The following is a 22,571-nucleotide window of genomic DNA, read 5'->3' on the forward strand; positions in this document are numbered from 1 at the left end:
GCCCATGTGCCCACTGTGAGTAGCCCCCCCCCCCCCCAATCAGCACTATGCTCCATTCTTCACAAATCCTCCAATCCTTGCCCTTTGTCAAATCACATGACACACACAAACACGCGCACACAGACATGTATCTCTACTCATTTCTGTCTATTTCTAGTTTGTTGCTAGTCAACACACACACACACGCACGCACACACACACACACAAAAAAGCAGAGTAAACGGTCTGTGTCCTTCGGCCGTTGCATAGCGAACTGCGTGATCACATGGGCAGCAGAGGGCTGCTATTGTGTGTTCAGTTTGACTTTGTCATAGCACACTGGGGGTTGGGGACACACAATCAGTTTATGTTTAACTAAGCGGGGCAGAAATACCAAAGAACCGAAGCAATGACGGCCTGAGGATCAGAAGCTTCCTGAACACAGAAAGGGTTGGGAGTGAAAATCCTCTAATTAGTGCGAGTTGGGTGAGGTCACTGGTAAAATACTTGACATTTGCATTACTGTACACTTTGTGGAATGCTAAAACTGTGAAGCGCTAAAACTGTGAAGCACCTTTGGAATGAAGATGAGTGTGGTCAGCAAGTGCACAAACCAGCCGATTGTTCCTGACACCAAACTGGTGTGACTGGTGTCACAGAATGAGGAAACAGACTCCAAATAGGAAGTGGTGATACATCACAGCTGGGGTTTATAAAATAATAAATGATTGAAATGCAACTACAACCTGACACATTTTCAGTGGCTGAATCTCCCTCCAGGGTTTTTCAGCTTTGAGTGACAGAGTGTGTGTTTGTAAGGGGTGAGAAAGAGAGAGAGAGAGAGAGAGAGAGAGAGAGGGGTGGGGGGGGGGGAGAGAAGGGGGTGGCTGTGTCCTTGTTGTCCCACAGAAATCATGGAGGAGTTAACAGCAAAGCTTCCTCAGCCAGTGACACGCCGTCTGGGGTAGCCTCTGTCGCACTCAGCGGCACAAACACACACGCTCACACACACACGCTCACACACACACGCTCACACGCTCTCACACTCTGACTGGCCGACGCGTTTCTTCTCTCCTGTGCGTTTGGGCTGACAGCGGAGAATGACAGCAGCTGTCATGAGACACAACCCGCCAGTCAAATGGTGAGGCAACACGCACACACACACACACACACACACTCACAGGGACATAGAGGTACACCCATCCTGCAACTCACATGAGGAATGAAATGAGAGAAGGGAGCCGGCAGCAGCACACAGGTGAGAGTTTTTTTTTACTACTTTTCTAAACCTGTTCCTGTGTGGTAAAGTGTCTCGTGTGTTTTAGCAGGTTTAACACTGCTGCACTTTGCACTTCTACCATAAAGTTCCTGTCAGCCTGGAAGACATCGACGTCACGCAGTGATTGCAATTCCTGTATCTGTTAACTGGGTGCTTGACAGTGAATGTCAACGCTTCCTCTCTCTTGTGATGGACTGACACCGGAGCACCCGGCTCTTGTTCTTATTATCTCACACGACGGTTCTGGTTTCTTTAAAGTTTGATTCAGCGTTGTTCAAATGGCGCATTGTGGGAATCTCCCTGCAGGGAGCTGTGTGTGTCCTAGCTCACTCACACGCAGGCATGTGAGTGAGCTAACGGGGGGGGGGGGGGGGGGGGGGGGGGTGAGTCTAAACTTAGAGTCCACAACCCCTGTCTCATATTACTCTCCCCTAACTCCTGATCCTTATTTTTTTTTTCATGCACGCTTCATAAAACCTAAAAGGTGAAATGTCCCCTTTTTTTGGGGGGGGGGGGATGCTGCTGACACCACATGTTTGTCGTTGGGTCCAATGCTATTGTCATGCACTGCCGAGTGTCACAACTGCAGTGCTGGCCTTTTGATGGTGGTATCAGACCCATAAGGGCATGCGTGGTATGCGGCCCGTTGGACTCAGAGGACCCGGGTCAATGTGACAGTAATTACCGTTTGTGGACTCGAATCACATGTGTGCTGCTCGTTTGAGACTAGCCACACAACGGGGGAAGCTTTTGGACCATCCAGCAAACAGGAAACAAAAAACATATCAACAGGTTCCACAGAAGAGGGGGATTGAGCTTAATGGTTTAACGGCATCGTTTTAACAGGTTCTGTGTTTTAAAGTGAATGTCACCGGGGGGCAACTGGGGGCCCCTCCTGCAGCATTTGGTGGGAACAAAGGCGTGGCATGTGACCGCACACGTCAGCCTTGAGGAGTCTGTGTTTATTAGATTAGACGGAATCTGTTGCTCCATGCGGAAAACAAGCGAGCGTGAGCGTGAGGATATGCCCTGACACGCATTCGGCCTGTTCAATGCTTTCTGCCTCACAAGATGGACCCCCCCCCCCCACACACACACACACACACACCGATTCAATCATGTCAGCAGCCACGTAAACAAGATGAAAGGACAAGTCTCGGACGAGGACATCAGCCTCTTTGAATCCGGCGTGTCGAGCCGCGGGAGGATTATGTCACCAAGGAAGAAGAAACGTTATGCGTTTGTTTTCTTTTGATGAGGAGATACGCGACAGAACTCACACAAAGCAACTTGCACAGGGGGGGGGGAAGCCCCACATCCCCACAGCGTCATTTTATAGATATAAAATATTACATAAATATATATATATATATAATATATAATATTGCAATTAGCTAGTCCTGCATGTCTCATGTTACTGGCTGTTGTATTTTCTTACGTAATACCTACGTTATGTGCTTCATTCAATTGAACAGTTATGTGTCTGTATGTGGGCAATATTTTGATGTTTCCACTGTTTTACCAAAAAAGGGAAAAATTCTAATTTAAAGCCTGATATATTAACAACTGATAATACATTTCTCCTTAACGGATCATTCGCAGCCGTCAAATAAAACAGACTTATAACGTTAATAAAGTCTGGGTTTATCCTGCAATCGCATGTACTGTAAAAGAAACCCCACACCCGACACGGCGTTAACATGTGCCACTATCAGGGCATTGCATTCCCGCCTGGCTGCTCACATTGTCGGATCATTACCGGCCAATTATCTTGTTTACCTCCATTAAAAAAAAAAAAAACCCCGTCTACACTCTGTATCCTTTAGAGAACGTTATAATTGTACTGTGAGGAAAGTCTATATTTCCTTCTAATATGTCACAAGGGTCACATGAGGTCAGTGCTTGTGATCCCCCCCGATTCCTGCACGCCCCTCTGTCTTCTCGTCAGTCTGCCAACCGATCCTCAATCTATGCCACAAGGCTACTCTCCACCCCCCCTGCCCCCCTACCCCCGCCTCCGCTTCCCATCGCTGCGACCTTGCAGCCTGCCCCCGTGTGGCATTGCCTTACGGTGGCTCAGCAGTGTGTCCTCCCAGCGGCACGCACACAAGACGCGCGAACACGCATCGTCGCTGACACACATTGTGTGCATATTTCCCCTGACGCACACAGGGAACACACAGGGAAGCTCTCACTGAGGCCTTTTCCCCCCTCCCACCCTCCACAACACAACACACAGTGATTTCAATCGCAAAGAGTGCTTTGTATATTTGCTGCCTTGACTGGGCACCTACAGCAGAGAGAGAGAGGGGGGGGGGGGGGAGAGAGAGAGAGAGGGGGAGAGAGCGAGGCTAGTGGGAGGAGGGAGATGGAGACAGTGAGAGACAGAGGGATTACAAACAGAGGCAGACCCAGACACACAGGAGAAGAAGAGACCGAAGGGGACACGTCCAGGACACACTGACCGCTGAAGGAGAGAACAGAACAGGACAGGAAAGGCAATACAGAAATAGGAAGGGAACCGGGGCTTGTCCTACAGAGAGGAAGAGAGTTGTTGTTAAAAAGGCCCGCGGAGGGTGGAGGCTACCGATGGCATTGATCTCCGGGGGCTGCCGGCTCCTGGGCCTGATGGCGTCTCGTTGCTGCAGACCGCTGCTCAACTCCTGCTGCTGCGGACGGCTCCTCAAAGACTGCCTCTCCTCCCTCACAGGTCTGTCCCGGGCGCGCCGCCCGCGCCGCCGCCGTGCCGTCATGAGACGGTCCGCCGCGCTCAGATAGACAGGAGCGTAGTTCTGTGCACAGCATGGGTAACACACTTAGCCAAGAAGGTAAAAACAAATGGGCATGGGGCGTGTTTTTTTATTCATGTGTACTTGTAGCAGCGTGGCCGTGCTGGTGCTGGTGCTGACTGTGCTCTGTGTTGTGGGGACGGAGAAGAATGGGCCGTTGTCCTCCTCGAACTCATGTCGTGTCGCGTTGTGTCGTTGAGTTGTGGCCCCCCCCCCCCCCCCCCCCCCCCCTCGTCCTGTTGTAAATGCTTTGCGTCGAGGTAATGCTGTTCTGCTGCGCTCTCGCATTGACAAAAGCATGTGGAAACAGAAGAAAAAGGGACATTTTAAACAAAATGATGAACTTTTTTTTCTCTATGATTAACATTGTGTTCTGTCTTTCTCGTAAATGGTGTGCGACGGTATGTCTGAAAAACCCCAAAACCTTTCGGCCGTGCTGACATTGAAGTGGAGGAGTCGGCTGTGTGTTTCCTGATGTCTTTGCCGCCCCTCCTAAAAAAAAAAAAAAAATAACCCAGACAACCCTTTACACTAACCAAAGGCTTGAGGTTGACATTTACAATAAAAACAGCTGCAGAAAAGCAATAAAAGCACCTCTGTGATAGCCCTTGTTACTTTCTTGGCCAGGGGCAGTAACCTCCTGGAGTCTCAACTGCTTGTTGCCTGGCGACTGCTGCCAGCCAAGAAATAGTCCAGCACGTAATTTAGAAATTGCAATAGTTTTTGTCAAAAAAAACGTATATGTCGTCAATCTTAACATTTGGCAATTGATAAAAGGGAGCCGCAAGGAGTAAATGTGTTTTTTTTTGTTTTTGGACGTTCAGGTTCATGAGCTGTAACGTTTCCCTATTTACAGACATCTCTCCTGCTGAGCTGGACGCTCTTTGGAGGGAACCACCATATACCCTCGGGGGAGCAAATGAACACTTCTCAGGAAATGACATCATGACTCAAGGTAAGCTGTCTTACGCATTCTGTCTTCTTTTTTTGTTTTGAGATGAAAGAAGAAGTTACCAAGTCACACCTTGCTATTTGTGTCATTTCGTGACTTTCACCCTGTGACTACATACTGATGTCTTTTCTGAAATGCTTGCCATCTTGACTCATCTCTCATTGTAACTCCTTTGAGCTGCCCATTCACCCTTTTCTCCTGACTTCAGGTGAAGGTGAGGAGGACGGCATTCCAGTGGCGGAGTCATGTGAAGGAGGGGCGGCGCCCGACAACTACTGGAAGAAGAAGGCGGCCCTGAGAGGAAGCACTGTGTCACTGGGAGGGAAATTCTCCACAGGTGAATTTAAACGTAGTATGTTTCAAATATGTAATGTTCGCAAACCCGGGAAGCAACCAATGATTTATCGACTCAGCAGTTTAGCTCCATCACATCCCTCTCCCTCAGGTTCTTCCTCTCAAGTAGATTTAAATGGCCTCACGGAGTCCAGTGAAATGCCTAATTTTATTTATTTATTTGTTATTCCCCCTGTGAATAACTCATGGAGCCTCACGCTGAAATATGAACTCTTAAAGGAACTCTTGAAAGTTCTGTTCCACCATACATATCCTCATCTTACTCTGTGACTTCAGGCACAGAAATACACCAACGCGCATGTGTACAGTGAGATAAATTAGAAATATCATTATAAAGACATTAGTTTATTCCTTCAATTCTGGCAAATGATCAATTCTCCCTATTCCCCATTATTGTACACTTTGTTAACTTTTCTTTTGCCATAACTTTTAATGTCTTGCAATGCCTTGCAACAATCGAAGGGATCGATCACGACGCTCCCCTTGTCTTTGAAACAGACATCGAGCTGCTGTTCACCGGGCGGCGGCGCTCCGGCGAGGACCCCGACGGGGCCCTGCAGGAGTCGCTGCGCACCCGACTCCGAGTGGTGGAGAGCAACAGCCAGGACGTCATCCAGCTCTTCAAGGTGAGGGACGGTCACACCTTACAACGCAGAACTCACCTGGGCATTAATGTACTACTCAGACCTCCTCGTAAAAAAAAAAAAAAAAAGACAAATGTGCACTATGACATGATCAGAGTCCACCAAACGCAATACGATACGTCGGGGTCGTAAATGTTTAGTGCACTGGGTAGATTCCATTATTGAAACGTGAGACTTTGTTTCTGCAGGACCTGTCGGCGCGTCTGGTGTCCATCCACGCTGAGAAGGATAGCTTCGTGCTCACGTTCAAGACCGTGGAGGAAATCTGGAAGTTTTCTACTTACCTAGCATTAGGTTAGCAGCTACGACCATTTAGCACCTCTAAGGGCCTGTTTTCTCAATCACGTCCGACACTAATGCATCCTTTTATCATTTCTGCGTGCTCAGTTTTTCTTCTTGATGTATTATTAAGCCTTTGGATGCATTATTTGTGCTCTTTGTTATCTTGAAAGTGTATTGTTTGGCCAGCATGCCGTGATAGCAGCATAGATAAGGTCAGCAGGATTTTCTTCTGAGTTGCATGTGCTCCGTCTCAGGTTACGTGGCCCGCTGCTTGGAGAACTTCCTGTGTGATCAGTCCTTCTGGCTGGATCCAGAGCTGCTCAGTGACCTGCAGATCAATGTCAGCGTGGACGAGGATCGACTGGCCACCCTCTACCTGGGACTGTTACTGCAGGAGGGTGAGTGATGCCGTGCTCTGGTGCTACGTAGAAGCTCAGTCAGAGTTTTATGGACTTTTTTAGAGTGGAATGAGGAAGGAACGATTTATCGGAAGCATCTTACATGCACATGTTTCTGTACTTATTAAGTAGCCAACCTTGGCTGCCATTTGATCCCATTACTTTAAAATCCATTTCACTCACCCCAATTAACCTAATGAAAGCCTCAGAAATACCTTACGTGCCTCACTATGTCTGAGGTATATATATATCTTTTTGACAAAACAAATGATGATGATTTCTATTCTTTTCTTGTTCCTCTGGAGAAGATCAGAGCAAAACATTCCCTGTGAATGTAAAATAAAAAAAAGCAGTGCTGGCAAATAGTGCTGAGAATTACTTTAACGTAACATCTGAAGGATGTAACATATCCATCATTCACCAGTGGCTGAGGGGCCCCGTAAGCTGTAGCAATTTTGCTGATTTCTTCCACTTCAGAGTTGGATATTTTATCAACACAAAAAACCTGAAGGCTCCCGGTTGTGAATCCAAACATGCTTTTGTTCTCTTTCTTTCACTCAGGCTCTTTCTTCGCCAAGGCGTTGTTCACAAGGACGGATTATAACAAGGACGACGAAGAGCAGCTGTCGTTCAAAAAGAACGATTTGCTGATGGTGAGGGACACGGGGCAGGAGAGCATGGGGGAGGGCACCATGCTCTCCACAGGAAACCACGGCCTAGTGCCAGTCAACGCCATGCAGCCGCTGCCGTACCCCTTCTACCAGTGAGTCACTCCGCGTTCCTTTAATGAACGACGCCTTTGTTTACCATGTCAGCCACAGTGGGATTAACTTGTTTTCTTGTCAATCGCTTTTTGGCGCAATGAGTGAAGCGGCAATGCAGACGTAGGAACATGAGTTAAACTATGCTTCCTGTTTGGTCAGATGGTTCCTGAGGAACTACCCGGTCAATGTTGGATGCTCGCCAGCAGAAAAGGAACCATACGAACATGCTATTGGTAAAAGGATTCTACATGTAACGCACATTCACACAGCGTTACACTCACATACAGGCTTCTGAACTCCTGAAACCCGTTGTGTACTCCAGCACCGAAGACCAAACAGTTTAAGTGTGAGACTCAACATATTGAGCATTTAAATTAGATTAAATAGCCCCATTGGCAATACAGCCAATACAAACAATTTGTTAAAATTTCTTAACAAAAGTCCGGCCTACTCTTTGACGCCTTCCGTGTTTCTCATGCAGTCTGATGATACATATGTGTTGTGTTGAATGCTGAGGTCAGCTTAGGTAGTTTAATTTCTGAAATTCTATTGTTTTAAATCCGTCAAGGTTCTGATTGTACTGTCTAATTTAACAAAAATGTTGTTTTTTGCCATTCTTTAGGAGTGGAAATAAAAGATGCAAGACTTTGTTCCGTGCTCACAATGGATTATTTTAGCTCAAACTTTATTGAAAAATGTTGAATATGTTGAATAACTTTACGTTTTGTATTACGTTTGGGATGTCAGCAATATCCCTTTTTTAAGAGCACCTACTGAAAGCTAATGTAAAATCCACTTCCTGTTTACTGGAATACACGGCAGTGCAGAGGCAGAGTGGATCAATACTAATATGTTTATGCATATAGTGCATTCAAGGCTGCAACCTGAAAGCACTTTTGAAACGCATTCAGACTTAATTGTCAATCGTTTGCAAAATAGACAAAAATACTCATAAAAGTACAAAGATATACCGTCTCATCATATTTATGGTCAGACCCCGTTTGAGCTCAAAACCAGGTCAGGTCTGCTGCTCGTCCTCACCCTTTTCTCCTCATCACGTACCTCAGTGACAGGTTCCTGTGCAGCTGTGGTCGACTACAGTCCAGTTGGCCCGGATGAACTTCAGCTGAGCCAAGGAGACATTGTGGAGATCCAGGGTCTTCTGGTCCGAGGCCTGGATGTGTTCATAGCAACGCACGCTTCCACGGGTCACACTGGTTTCGTACACAAGGTCCACGTCAAGCCTCTGGACACCGTACCCCTGTAAGATGATCCGTTCTTCTTTGTTGTATAATACCTGCCGCCGCCAGAAACTACTGGTCTCATGACGTTGTGCGTCATTTGAAGCGCTTTATCTAAAATCAGCATTTAGTTGCTTCTTGTGCATCTTTTTATGGAATTCCGGTTCAGTGCATGCGCCATGTGAACGGGTGGGATGGGCATGAGGGGGCCCTGCGGACTGCAGAAGTGATAATGCTGCCTTTGTTCCCCTTGCACAGGGACAGACGGCTAGTCTTTCTGACTGCCGAGGAGAGGGCGAGCCTCGCTCAGGTCAACCCCTGCAGCTCCGAGCCAAGTGACAACGGCCTGCTGGAGAGACTCTTCTCGTCCGACATCAGCTCCGTGTACAGGCTAGGTAGGGGAACCGCGGGGCAGATTCTTTGGTTGGCGTGTGGCAGAGAGAAAGCGTGATGCCAGACGTCTTGGCTCCTGTTTGTTGTCCTTAAGGTGTTTCCCTCTCGATCCCCATGTGGGAAATTAACCCATGTACCGGTTTACCTGGTGTGTTTCTCAGACAGGCTGGATGAGACAGACTTCCTGTACATCAGAAAACGGCCAACACACGGTAATGCGTTACAGTTCATAGTGGAGCTCAGCTGTCCACGAGCTTATTGGACTAAAACAACTCATACATCGTATAAATGCTCTCCTCTTCCCAGATCACAAGATCCCTGCCAGCACCCGTCACAGTGTCATGTCAGAGAAAAGTGAAGGCGCCTCCACCTACCTGTCCTCTCCTCGCACCTCTGTCTCTCTTCCCTCCCCTCGCCTCTCCTTCTATCAGTCCCACAATCCCCTGCCTCGCGAGGGCGAGCGTCTGTCCTTCCATGTGGACGACACATTCAAGGAAATGGATGAGTTCCAGGAAGACCCACCGCTTTTCTTGGAGGAGAACAGCTGGGAGGGGGAGGACTCTGAGTTCAGTGACCCCACACTGACACTGCTCAACCATGAACACTTCCAGGTCTGCGAGTCTCTGTTTATGCAATACAAGTTATCCTTCTCTGGTCTATACACAGTAGAAACCTGATGCTAAAATGTACATATGTGCACAACTACAACCATGGCACCATCCTTATTTGAGGAGATTATTTTTCTTATTGGCTTGTTACTACTCTATTCATGTCTAAAAGAATGAAACGTCCGGTTGACGCAAATTTAACGAATGATATCGTTGTGTTTATTATTGATTGTAAATTCTTTTGAACAAACACATACCACCAGCTAAGAGCCAGCTCTTTTGTTTTTTTTTGTTCTAGGAAGACTTCCTGCCACTGTACGACCTGAAGTACTCCTTCCTCTGGGTGACCTTCAGTGGCAAGACTGAGGACGAGCTATTGGGTCACCTTGAGAGTGTCAGGGAGAGCGCCAAGAGGATGGGCCTGGACTGGGCACATCGACGGGCATGCTTCCTGTTGGGAAGACTCTGTGCCCGGAAGCTAAAGCTATCCCAGGTTTGTCCTTCTTTGTGTATTCAGGATACGACAAAATGCTCAATTCCTCCTGAAAGAGACCCACAGTTTACACATTATAATCTATACAAACCCATGTTCATACTTCCTCAGGCCCGTGTGTACTACGAGGAGGCTCTCGGGGTTCGCGTGGACAGCTTCTCTGACACGCCGCTCCTCGTCGCTCTCTACACAAACCTCACCGCCGTCTACCTGAAGCAGCGTATGACGGACAAGCTGCCCCAGACCCTGGAGAAGGCCAGCAGCCTGCTCCTCTGTCTCCCCTGCCACACCTTCACCTCCACGGACGAGGTGGAACTGCTGCAGCTGCTGTTGAGAAGGTCGGTGGTGACGGGGGACAAACACCTGGAGGCTCGCGTCTGCTACCTCATCTCCACCCTCTTCCTGCTGCGCAGGAAGACCGATGACGCCCTCCCCTTCGTTGAGCGACTCCAGTTCCTCTCGTTGACGCTCTCGGCCGCCGAAGGGCGCCCCATAGTTCCTTTGGACCTCAACTGGCTCTTGAGCTGGCTCTATCATCGCAAATACATGCCGTACTTAGCGCTGGCCTCTCTGAGCCTGGACTCAAGGCAGGACCACTCACTTGACGAAGGTTTCAAGAAGATCGAGTTGTTTATCAGGAACTCTGTTCGCCTGAACCCGTGCTGGAATGAAGGAACCTCCCTGCTTCCTGCCCAGATAGTGATTTACCTTCAGCAGGCCCTGATTTTAGCAGAGCAAGCGGAGGACATCAAGACACAGAGGGACCTGTGTCAGGGCTTGGCCACAGTCTACCAGCAGTACGACGATCTAGACAGGGCGGTGCTGTGTGCTCAACAAGCTGTGGAGACGGGAGGCCACATCAACGAGGAGGAGGGCTTCGAGGCCTCCGTGCTGCTCGGCTGGCTGCTGGTGTTGACGGGCCAGGCTGAGAGGGCCCAGAGCGTCCTGCAGCCACTGCTCACCTCACTACAGGTACGGCCAACAACAACAAAAAGCGATTGGTTTTAAATGTCAGTCTTCCTGCTGCTCTTTATGAACATCATGTGTGATCTCTTCAGGGCACAGACAGTCCCACGCAGCGAGGGGTGATCCACAACCTCTTGGCTCTGTGCATGAGGCGGCAGGGTCGCATCCCAGAGGCCGGCTGGCATTTCCACTCTGCCTGTGTGATCTCAAGGGAAAGTGGAAACCAGAGGAACCAGGCCCTGGCACTAGCCAACCTGGGCTGCCTGGCACTGGATGTGGGGGCGCCTTTGGTGGCAGAACGTTTCTTGGTCAGGTGAGACATCAGTGTTGTCATTTCCCCCTCCCAAAACTAAAAATAAACACAGAGGAGTTGTTTATTGGGCTGGTGATTGCATTTCTAGATCCCTGCATCTTTTTCTGGAGCTGTGGGAAAGCCCTATTGACGAAGAGCATGTTCAGACTTACCTCTGGCTGGGGAGGAGCTACAAGGACAGGAGGAGGAGCCAGGACAGCAGGGCCTGTTATGAAATGGGGCTGCTAATTGCTCTACATGCCAGAAACTTACACAGTGAGTACAGTTGTTCACTAAAGTGAACATTCATACATACAGTAAGTCACACACAACCTGATTGGCTCTACCTATAGACTTAGAAAAATTGAACCCATTCCAGAAAGGAATTACGTAGTTTTTCTACAGGCAATATTGAAATTCTCATTGAATGTACTCAAGCAAATAAAAAACTGCTTGGATATAATGTTTGAGAATAAGCCCTCTCTGTAAATGTTTAACTGTTCCTTGAGGGAATAAAGACACCTATGAATGCATTATTACTAGTTTTAGTCTGACGAAATAGGAGTATGACCTCTTTTTATATTAATATATGGGATATGTGTTTTTTCTGTCCCTTTTCAGTCCCAAATCAATCCTCTGTCCTGTCATTTCTTTGCTAATAAAGTTTGCTAATAACATTAGCTGTGCCAATCGTACAGCAAAGGTTAAGCTTGATGTCGGTCTCATTCATTATCACTTACGTATCACACTGTATTGAGTTTCATCGGAAATCCGCTAACACACTTGTCTCCTTTAAAGGTCGGATGGTGGTGGCCAAGGTGCTGAGTCGTGTGTATGCCGACATGCTGCTGTACGGCCAGAGTATCGTGTACTACGAGCACTGTGTGTCGGTGGCCAGGGAACTGAAGGACAAGAGACTAGAGGGAGAGTATCTAGAAATCCTCAGCAGCCTCTACCTCACACTCAACACGGAAAGGTGAGTTTGTGCCTCCCCTTCCCACTGACTTATTCTCAATCCATCTCTTCCAAATAAATCTTATTTCTGGATTGCAGATCATCTCGCAAATCTCTGGACTACACCAAGCAGAGCCTAAGAATTTCCATCGATTTAGGCAAGAGAGAGGAAGAGTCAGAGACCTGGCTGCAGGTGGGGCGCATCTATTACCTCATCCAGGAGGACGAACTAGCGGATATGTACCTGCAGGTGAGGGAGGGAGGGAGGGAGGTGAACACTTTCCGCTGTTTCGTTTCTTCTGCTCTGGTGTTTGGGGAATTCGCAACAAGCCCCTGACAATCATCGTTTGACATTGTGATTGTTGAATCAATATTGATCGACAATGTGATCTGATAAACAGGCAGCAGTGAAGACCGCCCTGAGGATGAATGATCATCACTTCGCTTTGAGCATCTACGAGGAGGCAGGAGACGTCTACTTCAAGGGCTCCAGGAACCGAATGGCTTCGGTGCCTTTCTACAGGGTAAGAGGATGCAATGCAGACGCGGTTTGTTTGGGTCTCATTAAATGCTTTTTCTTTTACATCGGTGGAGGCGCCGATCTCCCTTTTTTGTGAACAATTCTCTGTGTTTTTTCGTTGCAGGATGGCAGTCTTCCATTTGCACGCAGCATCAAGGACATCCATTCAGAGTTCCGTTTGCTGAGCAAACTGACAGAGCTGTTAATGAACCAGGGAGAGCAGGAGGAGGCCTTGCAGTACGCAACACTGGCCGTTCAAATCGCCGACAAAACAGGTGCAAGGAAGTCAAGCGTGGATGGAAAATCCCGGCCTGACGACTGTTCACTTTTCACAGTAACGTAGGAGTTTGTCATCCATTGTTTTTCTCCCCCCCCCCTCCAGGGTTGCACGTGAATGAGAGGACAGCCTACCACCGGCTGGCTACCATCTACTACAACCTGCAGCAGTACGAGTTGGCAGAAAACTACTACCTCAAGTCCCTGTCCTTCTGTCCGCCCTGGCTGCAGGACCCTCTGGAGGCTCGCTACTACACCAAGCTGTACTGCAGACTGGCCAACGTCACGCTGCACAGGCTGAAGGTAAAGCAGCCCGCTGTCTCTCTGTTTTCATTCTGGTGCAGATTGAGCAGACAGAATTCATACAGTATGTTTTTTCTGAAATATTATTTAAAAGTCATTTTGAGCCAAGTGAGGGATGTTTATGACATGTTTTTCTATATTTGTGTTAAGTTCTTTATTTCCTTTAGTCTTTACATACCAATGGTGATTTTTTTATCTCACCATGAACAAGTGGCGATTTTCTGTAACAAATTGGTTTAAACATAAAAATGTTGTTTTTTTTTTCCTTTTGAGGAACTTTGCAACCTGAGAATAAGGTATTTCATTCAAAGTAGGAAGTACAATATTAACACTGAAACTATTGTAAAACGTAGCTTTCCTCTGGATGCAGGTGAAAGTGTAGCTAGTCATTAAATAGAATTTTGTTGTTCTTAACATTATCATCTTAGTATCCTTTTCACAGTATCCATACACTGTGCAATGGAAATCCAGCCTGAAAGCCATTAAATGATGGTGTATTTGATTAAAATGAGACCTGTGCTCTGTGCACTCTCCCAAGGATTCATTTGACGCTGTGGGCTACTTCCATTTGGCTCTGGCAGCGGCCCTGGAGGACCGAGCTAACCCAGAGGCTCTGTATGTGGTGTACATGAAGCTGGCCGAGATCCACGGCAACCACTTGCCCGATGATCAGCTGTGCAGAGACTACAGAGACAGAGCCCAGAGTCTGAAGACAGTTCTGGCTGGAGAGGAAGGCGCTGCTGCTGAGGAGAACATGAAGGACGTGGACACAGGGACGGGCCAAAAGACGGACAAGGACTCTGCTGCTGATACGGAAAGTTTGCTGAGAACAAACTCGAGTTTCACTTCAACTGAAAATGAAAAATGTGAAGATCACTTGCTTGTAAATACTGGAATAATTCTGAGAGACACAGAGGACGGATCCACAGACACTGCAATTGGAGATAATCAAGTGAATCGTGATGGCGACGGCCCTCTTTTGGACCCCTTGGGGCCTGGGACAGAAACCACGACCAGTCACTCGTACAGTGACAGTATTTTCACCGAGTCCTTTGATACAGCCAAGGAGCAAATCTCAGACTGCAGCACTTCCACCGACACTTTGCAAACTCACCAGAACCAAGCGGATGATAAAGACTTTGACACTGACTATCACACGCCGAGTCAAGTACCTGATCATCTCCCAAGTGCATCACAAGACACACATTCTGATGTTCAGGATGAACAGAAAACTCCCTAAAGAAGCTCCCTAATGAAAATGCAGATCCAATTCAGAAATGTGTCAGTCTTGAGAACAACAGGTGGGAACAGGGACTGTCGGCATTGAAACCGATGAAGCTGTGGAAGACTAAACAGAGAGATGAGTGGGAAACAGGTGGACCTCGACTACGTCTACTCAGAGTGTTTCTTTATGTTCTTCACTTACATTTCCAGCGTCTGGTCAAATGATTTTGGACCAGCACATTGACTCCGACGTTCCAGGCACATTATCAGTGACTGTAAAGCATGTGCCTTTTTGTATGATGCACCCTGTGCTTGTTGCGGTTTACTCTGCCTGTCGTATATATCTTTTTCTAAATGTACATTTTTGTATCTCTGGAAGATATGACAAACATAAATATTGTTATTTTGATGGCAAAGTGTTTATTTGTTTTTCTATCTCTTCAAATATAGGACAAATACCTGGTACAAAGCAAAAGAATATGAAACAGCCAGAGCCAAACCAATCAAGTGGTTTTCCTCAAATAGGAGAACACGTTGCATTTGTTTTTCTGCAGATGTAATAAAGACATAAAGTGAGTAATTCCCTGGAACTCATTCAAAATGGACAAGTGTCTCTTTGTACAGAGTCAAATGGAACCCAGTGCATTAATTGTGGCTCACTGATGTGGTCTTAATAGCTTTCAGACACCAATGGTGTTTTTTTAATCAAAAAACAACTGTATGAATTATTTCACAGGAGCGTCCTACGGGTTCTGATACATTTTAGAGTAAAAGCACTTTGAGATAACGGTAAGAAAGTGATGTTGCATCCCTACTTCGCTAACTATGTTTATAGCACCCTAATATTACACTGATAGTATTAAAGCGCGGCTATTCAATTATTATTCTACAAGGTCCAGTCAAGTTTTCCTCATGCAAAGGTCCAGAACCACACTTTTTACTCTCACAATTTGGTCTCAATTTTTTAAATTATACATTTAAAAAAATGTTTATTATAAAACAGTTAATAGTTAATAAAATAGTTTAACAATAAAGTAAAATTTAAATCAAGTTCATTAAGAAGTTTCAATAACTGTGTAAGCAGGTAATTCATGTGATTCTGATCATATCGGACCCCTATTTTTCATCTTTGTGTTCCCTCATATTGTATTGAGTAATATTCGTGCTTTGTCTCGTAGTCGCATTGAAACTCGAGATAATCGCCCTGCTCTCTGAACACGAGACGTGCTGCTTCTGAACTGTCACTGGAAGGCATTTGCAGCCGGGCCGGGCCTCCTGTCGTGCCCCCGGTGTCCCTCTTGTTTACCCCATGCCGCTCTCTGTGTGTGTGTGTGTGTGTGTGTGTGTACTGTGGGAAGAGCTCCGGGACTGACCTTCGCCTGGCTGCCTCCTCATCACGGCTCATTCACCTCACCTATCCTACACCTACCCGGGTACTCCATCCATCCTCCTCCTCTTTTTGCACAGCCGTGTGAGCAGGGCAGGAGGTGCTTTTATTCCCAATGCTGTGCACCTAAGAGCCAGAGAGGGAAGCACTGGATTAGTTTGAACATGAAACGCTGTAGCTTGAAAGCACCACAAGAGAGCGCTGTCAGCTTGATGTTGAAAAGCAAGTTGATCGGTCGTTGTTTCTCCGTTCAGCCAAAGGTGGGCAGTGAAAGACGAGCCGTCCTGCAGTGTTACATCCTCTGCAACCTCTTTTAACAGGTAACACAGACATGACAAAAGATCTAGTTTTTTTTTTTTTTTTTTGCCATCTCACTGGCAATGGCAAGAATCCAAGGTGAGCACAATGGAAAGTGTCGCCGCCATCACATTTATTTACTTGCGTTGACTTAAAGTCTAACAATGGTGTGTATCCGTGCAGGACGGTTCTTGTACAACACTTAAACCATTGTGGATTTTATCTTTTCCTGACAGTATGGGTTTGGAATACAGACCATTTTTATATATGTCATCATTATGGTATGAATTCAACTACATTTGTGAAAAGGCTTTTCCGAATGTCTTAAACTACATTAATATAAATTAATATAAATTGTAGAAAATGTAAGAAAAACATTGTAGTAGCTAAAAATGAGATGTGAGGGACAAACAAAGACTGATTATACTGTATAACAATGATGGAACTTTATTAATAATGTAGATGGTCATCAAATACAATAAACGAAAATACACTTTGTACTTTGGATAGTCAATTTAATAAAGATGAAACATCTCAGGACTAAAAATAAGCTGAATTTGATGCCAATCCTCAAAACCGTCAAAAAATCTCTCAGCAACTGTAGTCATCGCAGACTTCTGTATCCAATTTGTCAGACTTTCAATTGTGTTCTGGCTAATTTCTCTTCTTTTATTGACTGGGTGCAGTGGTGTGACTGGGACTCTAACGGAGCCAGGGCCAAAGTTCCCTAAAAGGACATTTTCTTGGTCGTTTCAGACAATACAGACATCATTTATAAATGTCATCATTATGGCGATCCGTGAATTCAACCACATTTGTGACAATAATATAAATTGTAGAACATGTAAGAAAAACATTGAAATAACTAAGAATGAGAGTGGAGGCAAGGTCAAACAAAAACTGATTAAATTCTAAAACAACGACAAAAATGAAGAAATGTTTGCAAATGTTTGCATGCTGAATACTCTTAAAGACTTCTGTCCTTCCCTCAGAGGCACGAGTTCAAAACACGTCGGATTGTGCCAAAGCAAGCATTGAATTGGTCTTTTCAAAGTTATCAGATATTCAGCCAGCAAAGCTTATAAAGTTCATAAACAGCAGAAACGCAGAAGCTCGATATCTATGTGACCCCAAGACATTCCAACAGATAATCTGACCTCCTAGGTGCACATAAAGTCGATTTTTTACTGTCCTATTTCTTTAGAACAGTAGATTGTGATAGTAAAAAAAAAAATGTGCACATATAATTCATTTTCAACATTTGAATTAACTTTCGGTCCACTTGATGACTTCCTTCTGACAGGCAAAGCTCTTTTCTTGAGATCATTTTCAGGGAACAACACCAATTGGAAACCCATGAAGCTACAAACTAATGACTAAGTATAACTATTATCACTATGTTTATAGGAACATTCTCTAGAGGTCAAACTACCATATGAAATAAAATGCTGATCTCATTTTCTTAGGTTAACCCTTGTTGTTTAATAGCACTGCTTCTTTATTTTACATTTTCTACACAATAACAAAACGGTCACACCACTGCACCCAGTCAAGCAAAGAAGAGAAATCGGCCAGAATAGAATTGAAAGTGTGAAAAGGTTGATACAGAAGTCACTTCACATCTTCAACTTGTACCCGAGATCTTGAGAATTATTATTCTTGTTCACACAGACTTGTAGACGCCTAATCTTTTCACATTGTTGTTCCTAAATGGAGATTGGCATCAAATAGAATGAAGAAGAAAAACCTTCTGAACATCTCAGGACTAAAAATAAGCTGAATTTGATGCCTCGAATCCGTTGTGTTTCAGAAACTCTCACAGCAACTGTAGTCATCGCAGGCTTCTGCATCCAATTTTTCAGACTTTCAATTCTGTTCTGGCTAATTTCTCTTCTTTTACCGACCCGACGCGACCCGTACCGTACCGCTCGGTGGAAATATTGACTGGGTGCAGTGGTGTGACTGGGACTCTAACAGAGCCAGGGCCAAAGTTCCCTAAAAGGACCTTTTCTTGGTTGTACTGAAGGCTCGGTTGGCATTGAGTGCTCACTCTTCTTTTCTGACATCTGTTCATTTTTACAAACTAATGATGCAGAACAACCTCAAAGTAGTTCTTTAATGGTTACAACGTAAAAAAAAAAAAATCAGAATAAGTGATAAATTGCTATTTTGGTTGCTTGTGCATGTTTTTTTGTTGTATTTGAATGTATGGTTGCAGTCCACATGCATTTTCTCATTAGCTCTCTTAAAATGTTTTTCATTGATTCCTGTTTCTTTTGGACATTTTGGCTCATATTTGTTTTGTTTTTTTGGTTCTTTTGTAAAAAATATATTAAAAAAGGCAATGCTACTTAAACAATGGTGAACCCAAGTAAATTAGATCCTTCAGAGTCAAAACTAAATCAGAATACTTTTCAAACCAGTTAAACTTACTTCTCAATTCAGCTGATCTCAAAATAAGAAATATGATTTTATATATATATACATATATATATATATATATATATATATATATATATATATATATATATATATATATTTAAGTAATAGTTCATGACTACTTGGGATCTTTAAGTGAATATGAGATCAGACCATAAAGAGGCTGCAACACAGATGGATTTGGTTCACAACTCGTTTTCATTTTGAATTTCTTATCGTACAGTTCAATGCCGACCGACTGCAACGCCTCGCTTCACGCTTCTCCCCTTCCATCTGCTTCTCAGTCACTGCTGCCCTTTAATGGGGAGGGAGGGACAAACACACACACACACCCCCGGATTAAGCCCAGCTGAAGCTGATTAGACCTCATCCCCGCACCGCCCCCTCGTTGGTTCCCCCTCTGCAGATGAGCTAACCCTTCCCCACCACCACCACAACACCGTTTACAAGAAAAGAGAAGACTATCAGAAGAAAGTCGTCCCGATGTGACTGAAAAATGTAAACAAGTTTGAAACATTTCTAGAAATAGATGTGGAACACTTGCACGTGTGTCTAAACATTGCACAGCTTCGTAATCGTAATCAAGAGATTTAGTTATGGATGTATAAGTGTTCAACAAGGATCCCCCTCTCCCAGACTGCCCCCGCCTCACCTGAACCCCAACGCGAAGGCTGGGTCCTCCAAGCATGCGGCCCACCGGATTGAGACACGGCTACAGGTGGACACCAGGTCTGGTGGCTGCAGGGCTGACAAGGGACAGCTGGAGCTTATCAGGGGGAGGCAGACAACCAAAAGCAGCGAGAAAACACACAAAGGCGAGAGAGAGGTGAGAAACACAATAAAACAAGACACGCACAAAACAAAGACATATTGACTGTTCAGACTCAGGAATACAGACTATTGGCCCGAGATTCTGATCTACTGTTTCACATGCAGGCCGCCATTGTTGAATCAGGGTTTGGTCTTGGTTTGAACACTAGACATTAGCCCATGACATCACAGAAACCCACACTTAGACACGCGTGTTGGCATCTCTTCATATCTTTTAGCAGCATAATATTCATTATTTATTCAATAAACACTTAGTTTGCAGAGGAAAGCTGGGGGAGATCATTCTGATTCCGACAGGGATTCCACTAGTGACGTATGAGGAAGTTCCACTTTGGATGGGACAATGCAAACATGTGACTATCATTCCTTCCTGTGTTTATGTTTCCCTTGGATGATTTAAAACCTGAGATTTCCAGTTGTCCATAAAGAGTCAGGCGTTTGCGCACGTTGGCCTGTACGTGTCGGCCTGCATTTCCTCAGACTGCTAAAATGTTTTCATATTTTTAAAGTCTGTTAATTGTGACTGATTCAGAACACAGTATACTGGACAACAATTGATTTCTTGGAAGCAAATGATGACTTATTTGGCCAGATAATTCACCTACTAGGAGAAAGGGGGGGGTCTTTTTTTTTCCTTGACCTGGGACGTTTTGCCAATTCACTCAAATCCACAGAGAGACACCCGCCCGCCCACCGGTAGCAGCAAGACAAAGAAAAAGATGAAGAAAACTAAAAATCTGGTTGACACTTGAGATCAAGTCCTACCACTGAATGTCTTTTAACATCAAAAGAAACTTCTTTCCATACTGTTAACATCTGTATTCTTGTCGGGAGGCAATTGAACCGTGTTGTAATTTACTGACGAGTATGTGCGCAGCAGACCGCAATTATATCTGTAACGGCATTAGAAATGAATAAAATCTTAAATACAATAGACTAAAATGAAGAATTTCACATTAATGTGCTGTTCACTGACAGAAACGCGGTTGAAATGAATCTTTTGAATATCCAAATGTTTGCTTTGAGCTGTGAGCTTTCTGATGGAGTTTACAGACTGGTGAGCTATGAAGGCTTCCTTTTTTCCCTCTTTGACAGCTCCGTAGTGAATTACATGATGTACGAGTTACATGATGTACAAAGAAAACAGGGTTCGACACAGCAACCCGTGAGGGAATTTACAATATTACTGCACCGAATGACGATTAACAAACATGTTGGCAGAATATCATGTTCGAGAAGTAAAACATTTTTTTTTTTTTTTTTTTGAATTTGCGTTTTATGGCGTTTTTGTTGGCCTTGAAATCCGAGCCAAGCTCCTGCTTTTTTTTTCAAGTTCATGTTTGCTTTCATAACCTCAGGTCGGGCGAACCCAATCTTTCAGATGTGGACAAGCCATGATTTGAGATGCGCCTTTGCACGCAGGGACATCCCCACGCTCTCAGACACACACACGCATGCCCATGCCAGTGGGGCCCTTGGGAGTCAGCGGACTGGAGACTTTGTGGTGCCTGGGTTACTACACTCACGAAAGTGCCGGGGGACTTATTGATCCATCAGAGAACATTTTCACATGCCACTGTACACATCACTGCCATGATTGAAATTTCTGAGAAAACGCTCATCCTGCACCAAAACAAACTCTTGTTTCCGGAGAGTTTTCCCTCCACGGTGCTTATAAAAAAAAATGGACTCTGGTGGATTTAAATATGGGAAAATGTGGATCTGAGTCATTGAGGGCCGACAGGAACAGGATTACCAAGCATGGACTTGCATCTGAGCGGCTATGTACAGTGGTTGCAAAATAAGGTGGGTATGATTTCTTCAAGTTTCCTCATCTGTACTGAAAATCGTCCATGAGGCTCCAGGGAACCCTTGGCGTATCTCCAGTACGTCTGCACACTGTGGATTGTCCACGGCCCACGTCTAAGGCCCCAAAAGACACAACTCAAACCCAAACTGTAATGTGAGGCTGCAGGGAGTCTTGTAAAGCATTAGAGGGGGACGGGTCGGTGGGGTGGGTTACTCTGAAGATGCCTCGGTGGATTGTGAAAATGAAATGCAAGAAGATTAAATGAAAGGTGAGTTGATGAATAGCTTTTTGATGATAGAATCATAAGTTTAAAGTCATTCAAGTGCTTTTTTTGATCCCTCAATGACCACATATTATAACTAATAATTATCTTGACTTCATCCGACTAGTTTCTCCTGATTGAACTGTTGGCTCGAAGTATGTATAACGGATGCTAGTAGCTGGGGCCTGTTACGCCCACATCAGCTGTCTATCTACTGGGAATTCTGGTACATTCTGTTTTTTCAAGCTTTATTACTATAGAAATACGTGACATAAGTGATTAGGCTTAAGCTGACTGGTCTCCAGTAGAAAGTCAGCATCCTCACCAGTTGATGGTCAATGCAAAGGGATACTAGGGAGCTAGTGGACGTAAGTAAGGAAAGGGAAAACTCCCACTGACCCGTACACCAGGTTGCAAGCCAGAGTATCCTGTTCCATTATTGTCAGTGCATGTGTAAATATCAAACAAATCGTAAAGAGAATGAAAGTGTGACCGATCCAGTGACAGATTACAGTCCATAGACTGACTTGTTATATAAAGTATGTGTCGTGAAAGGTTAAGTCAATGGTGTCTTTGTTATCCCTGCAAACATAATATATTAACTGATTTTCGTTGGATAAGTTACTCCGATTTCTACATTACTAATTATAAAAATTACTGCTCCTTGTTTTTAATCTGCATTCAGCAGATGACAATGTTCTTACGCTTGTAATGGGCATTAAAACCCTTTGCAGTCTTAGTAAGTGGAGTAACTATTGAAACATTTGTGGGACTATCTCTAATGACCTCCTCCTGTGGAATTTTGGGATGGAACGAGGTGCTCTGTTACTTGGA

The 22,571-nt window shown here is 45.1% G+C and overlaps 1 protein-coding gene and 1 long non-coding RNA gene across 6 annotated transcripts; both read left to right on the forward strand.

Moving 5' to 3' along the window:
• Positions 1-952: 952 nt before the first annotated feature.
• Positions 953-15,470, forward strand: sh3tc2 (SH3 domain and tetratricopeptide repeats 2). Of its 5 annotated transcripts, XM_062560780.1 has the most exons (23): positions 953-1,237; positions 3,969-4,086; positions 4,904-5,002; positions 5,208-5,336; positions 5,852-5,979; positions 6,186-6,291; positions 6,534-6,677; positions 7,239-7,440; positions 7,601-7,674; positions 8,509-8,704; positions 8,941-9,077; positions 9,237-9,287; positions 9,382-9,686; positions 9,982-10,176; positions 10,288-11,148; positions 11,235-11,455; positions 11,544-11,710; positions 12,233-12,410; positions 12,488-12,638; positions 12,790-12,912; positions 13,033-13,183; positions 13,291-13,487; positions 14,026-15,470. In XM_062560780.1, exons 2-23 carry the CDS (start codon positions 4,062-4,064, stop codon positions 14,725-14,727), a joined length of 4,542 nt encoding a protein of 1,513 aa, XP_062416764.1. In that variant the 5' UTR covers positions 953-1,237; positions 3,969-4,061; the 3' UTR covers positions 14,728-15,470. The 5 variants fall into 5 exon arrangements, with proteins under 5 accessions (XP_062416764.1, XP_037317814.2, XP_037317816.2 ...); XM_037461917.2 differs by lacking the exon at positions 3,969-4,086; XM_037461919.2 differs by lacking the exon at positions 3,969-4,086 and having other exon boundaries at positions 953-1,120; positions 14,026-15,469.
• Positions 15,471-19,233: 3,763 nt separating this feature from the next.
• On the forward strand, positions 19,234-20,879 carry LOC134107215 (uncharacterized). Its single transcript, XR_009942707.1, has 3 exons — positions 19,234-19,332; positions 19,471-19,660; positions 20,340-20,879. It is a non-coding gene; the product is annotated as an uncharacterized LOC134107215 (long non-coding RNA).
• Positions 20,880-22,571: the final 1,692 nt, after the last annotated feature.

This window comes from Pungitius pungitius, chromosome 2 (assembly GCF_949316345.1).
Source record: "Pungitius pungitius chromosome 2, fPunPun2.1, whole genome shotgun sequence".
Classification (NCBI taxonomy): Eukaryota; Metazoa; Chordata; class Actinopteri; order Perciformes; family Gasterosteidae; genus Pungitius; species Pungitius pungitius.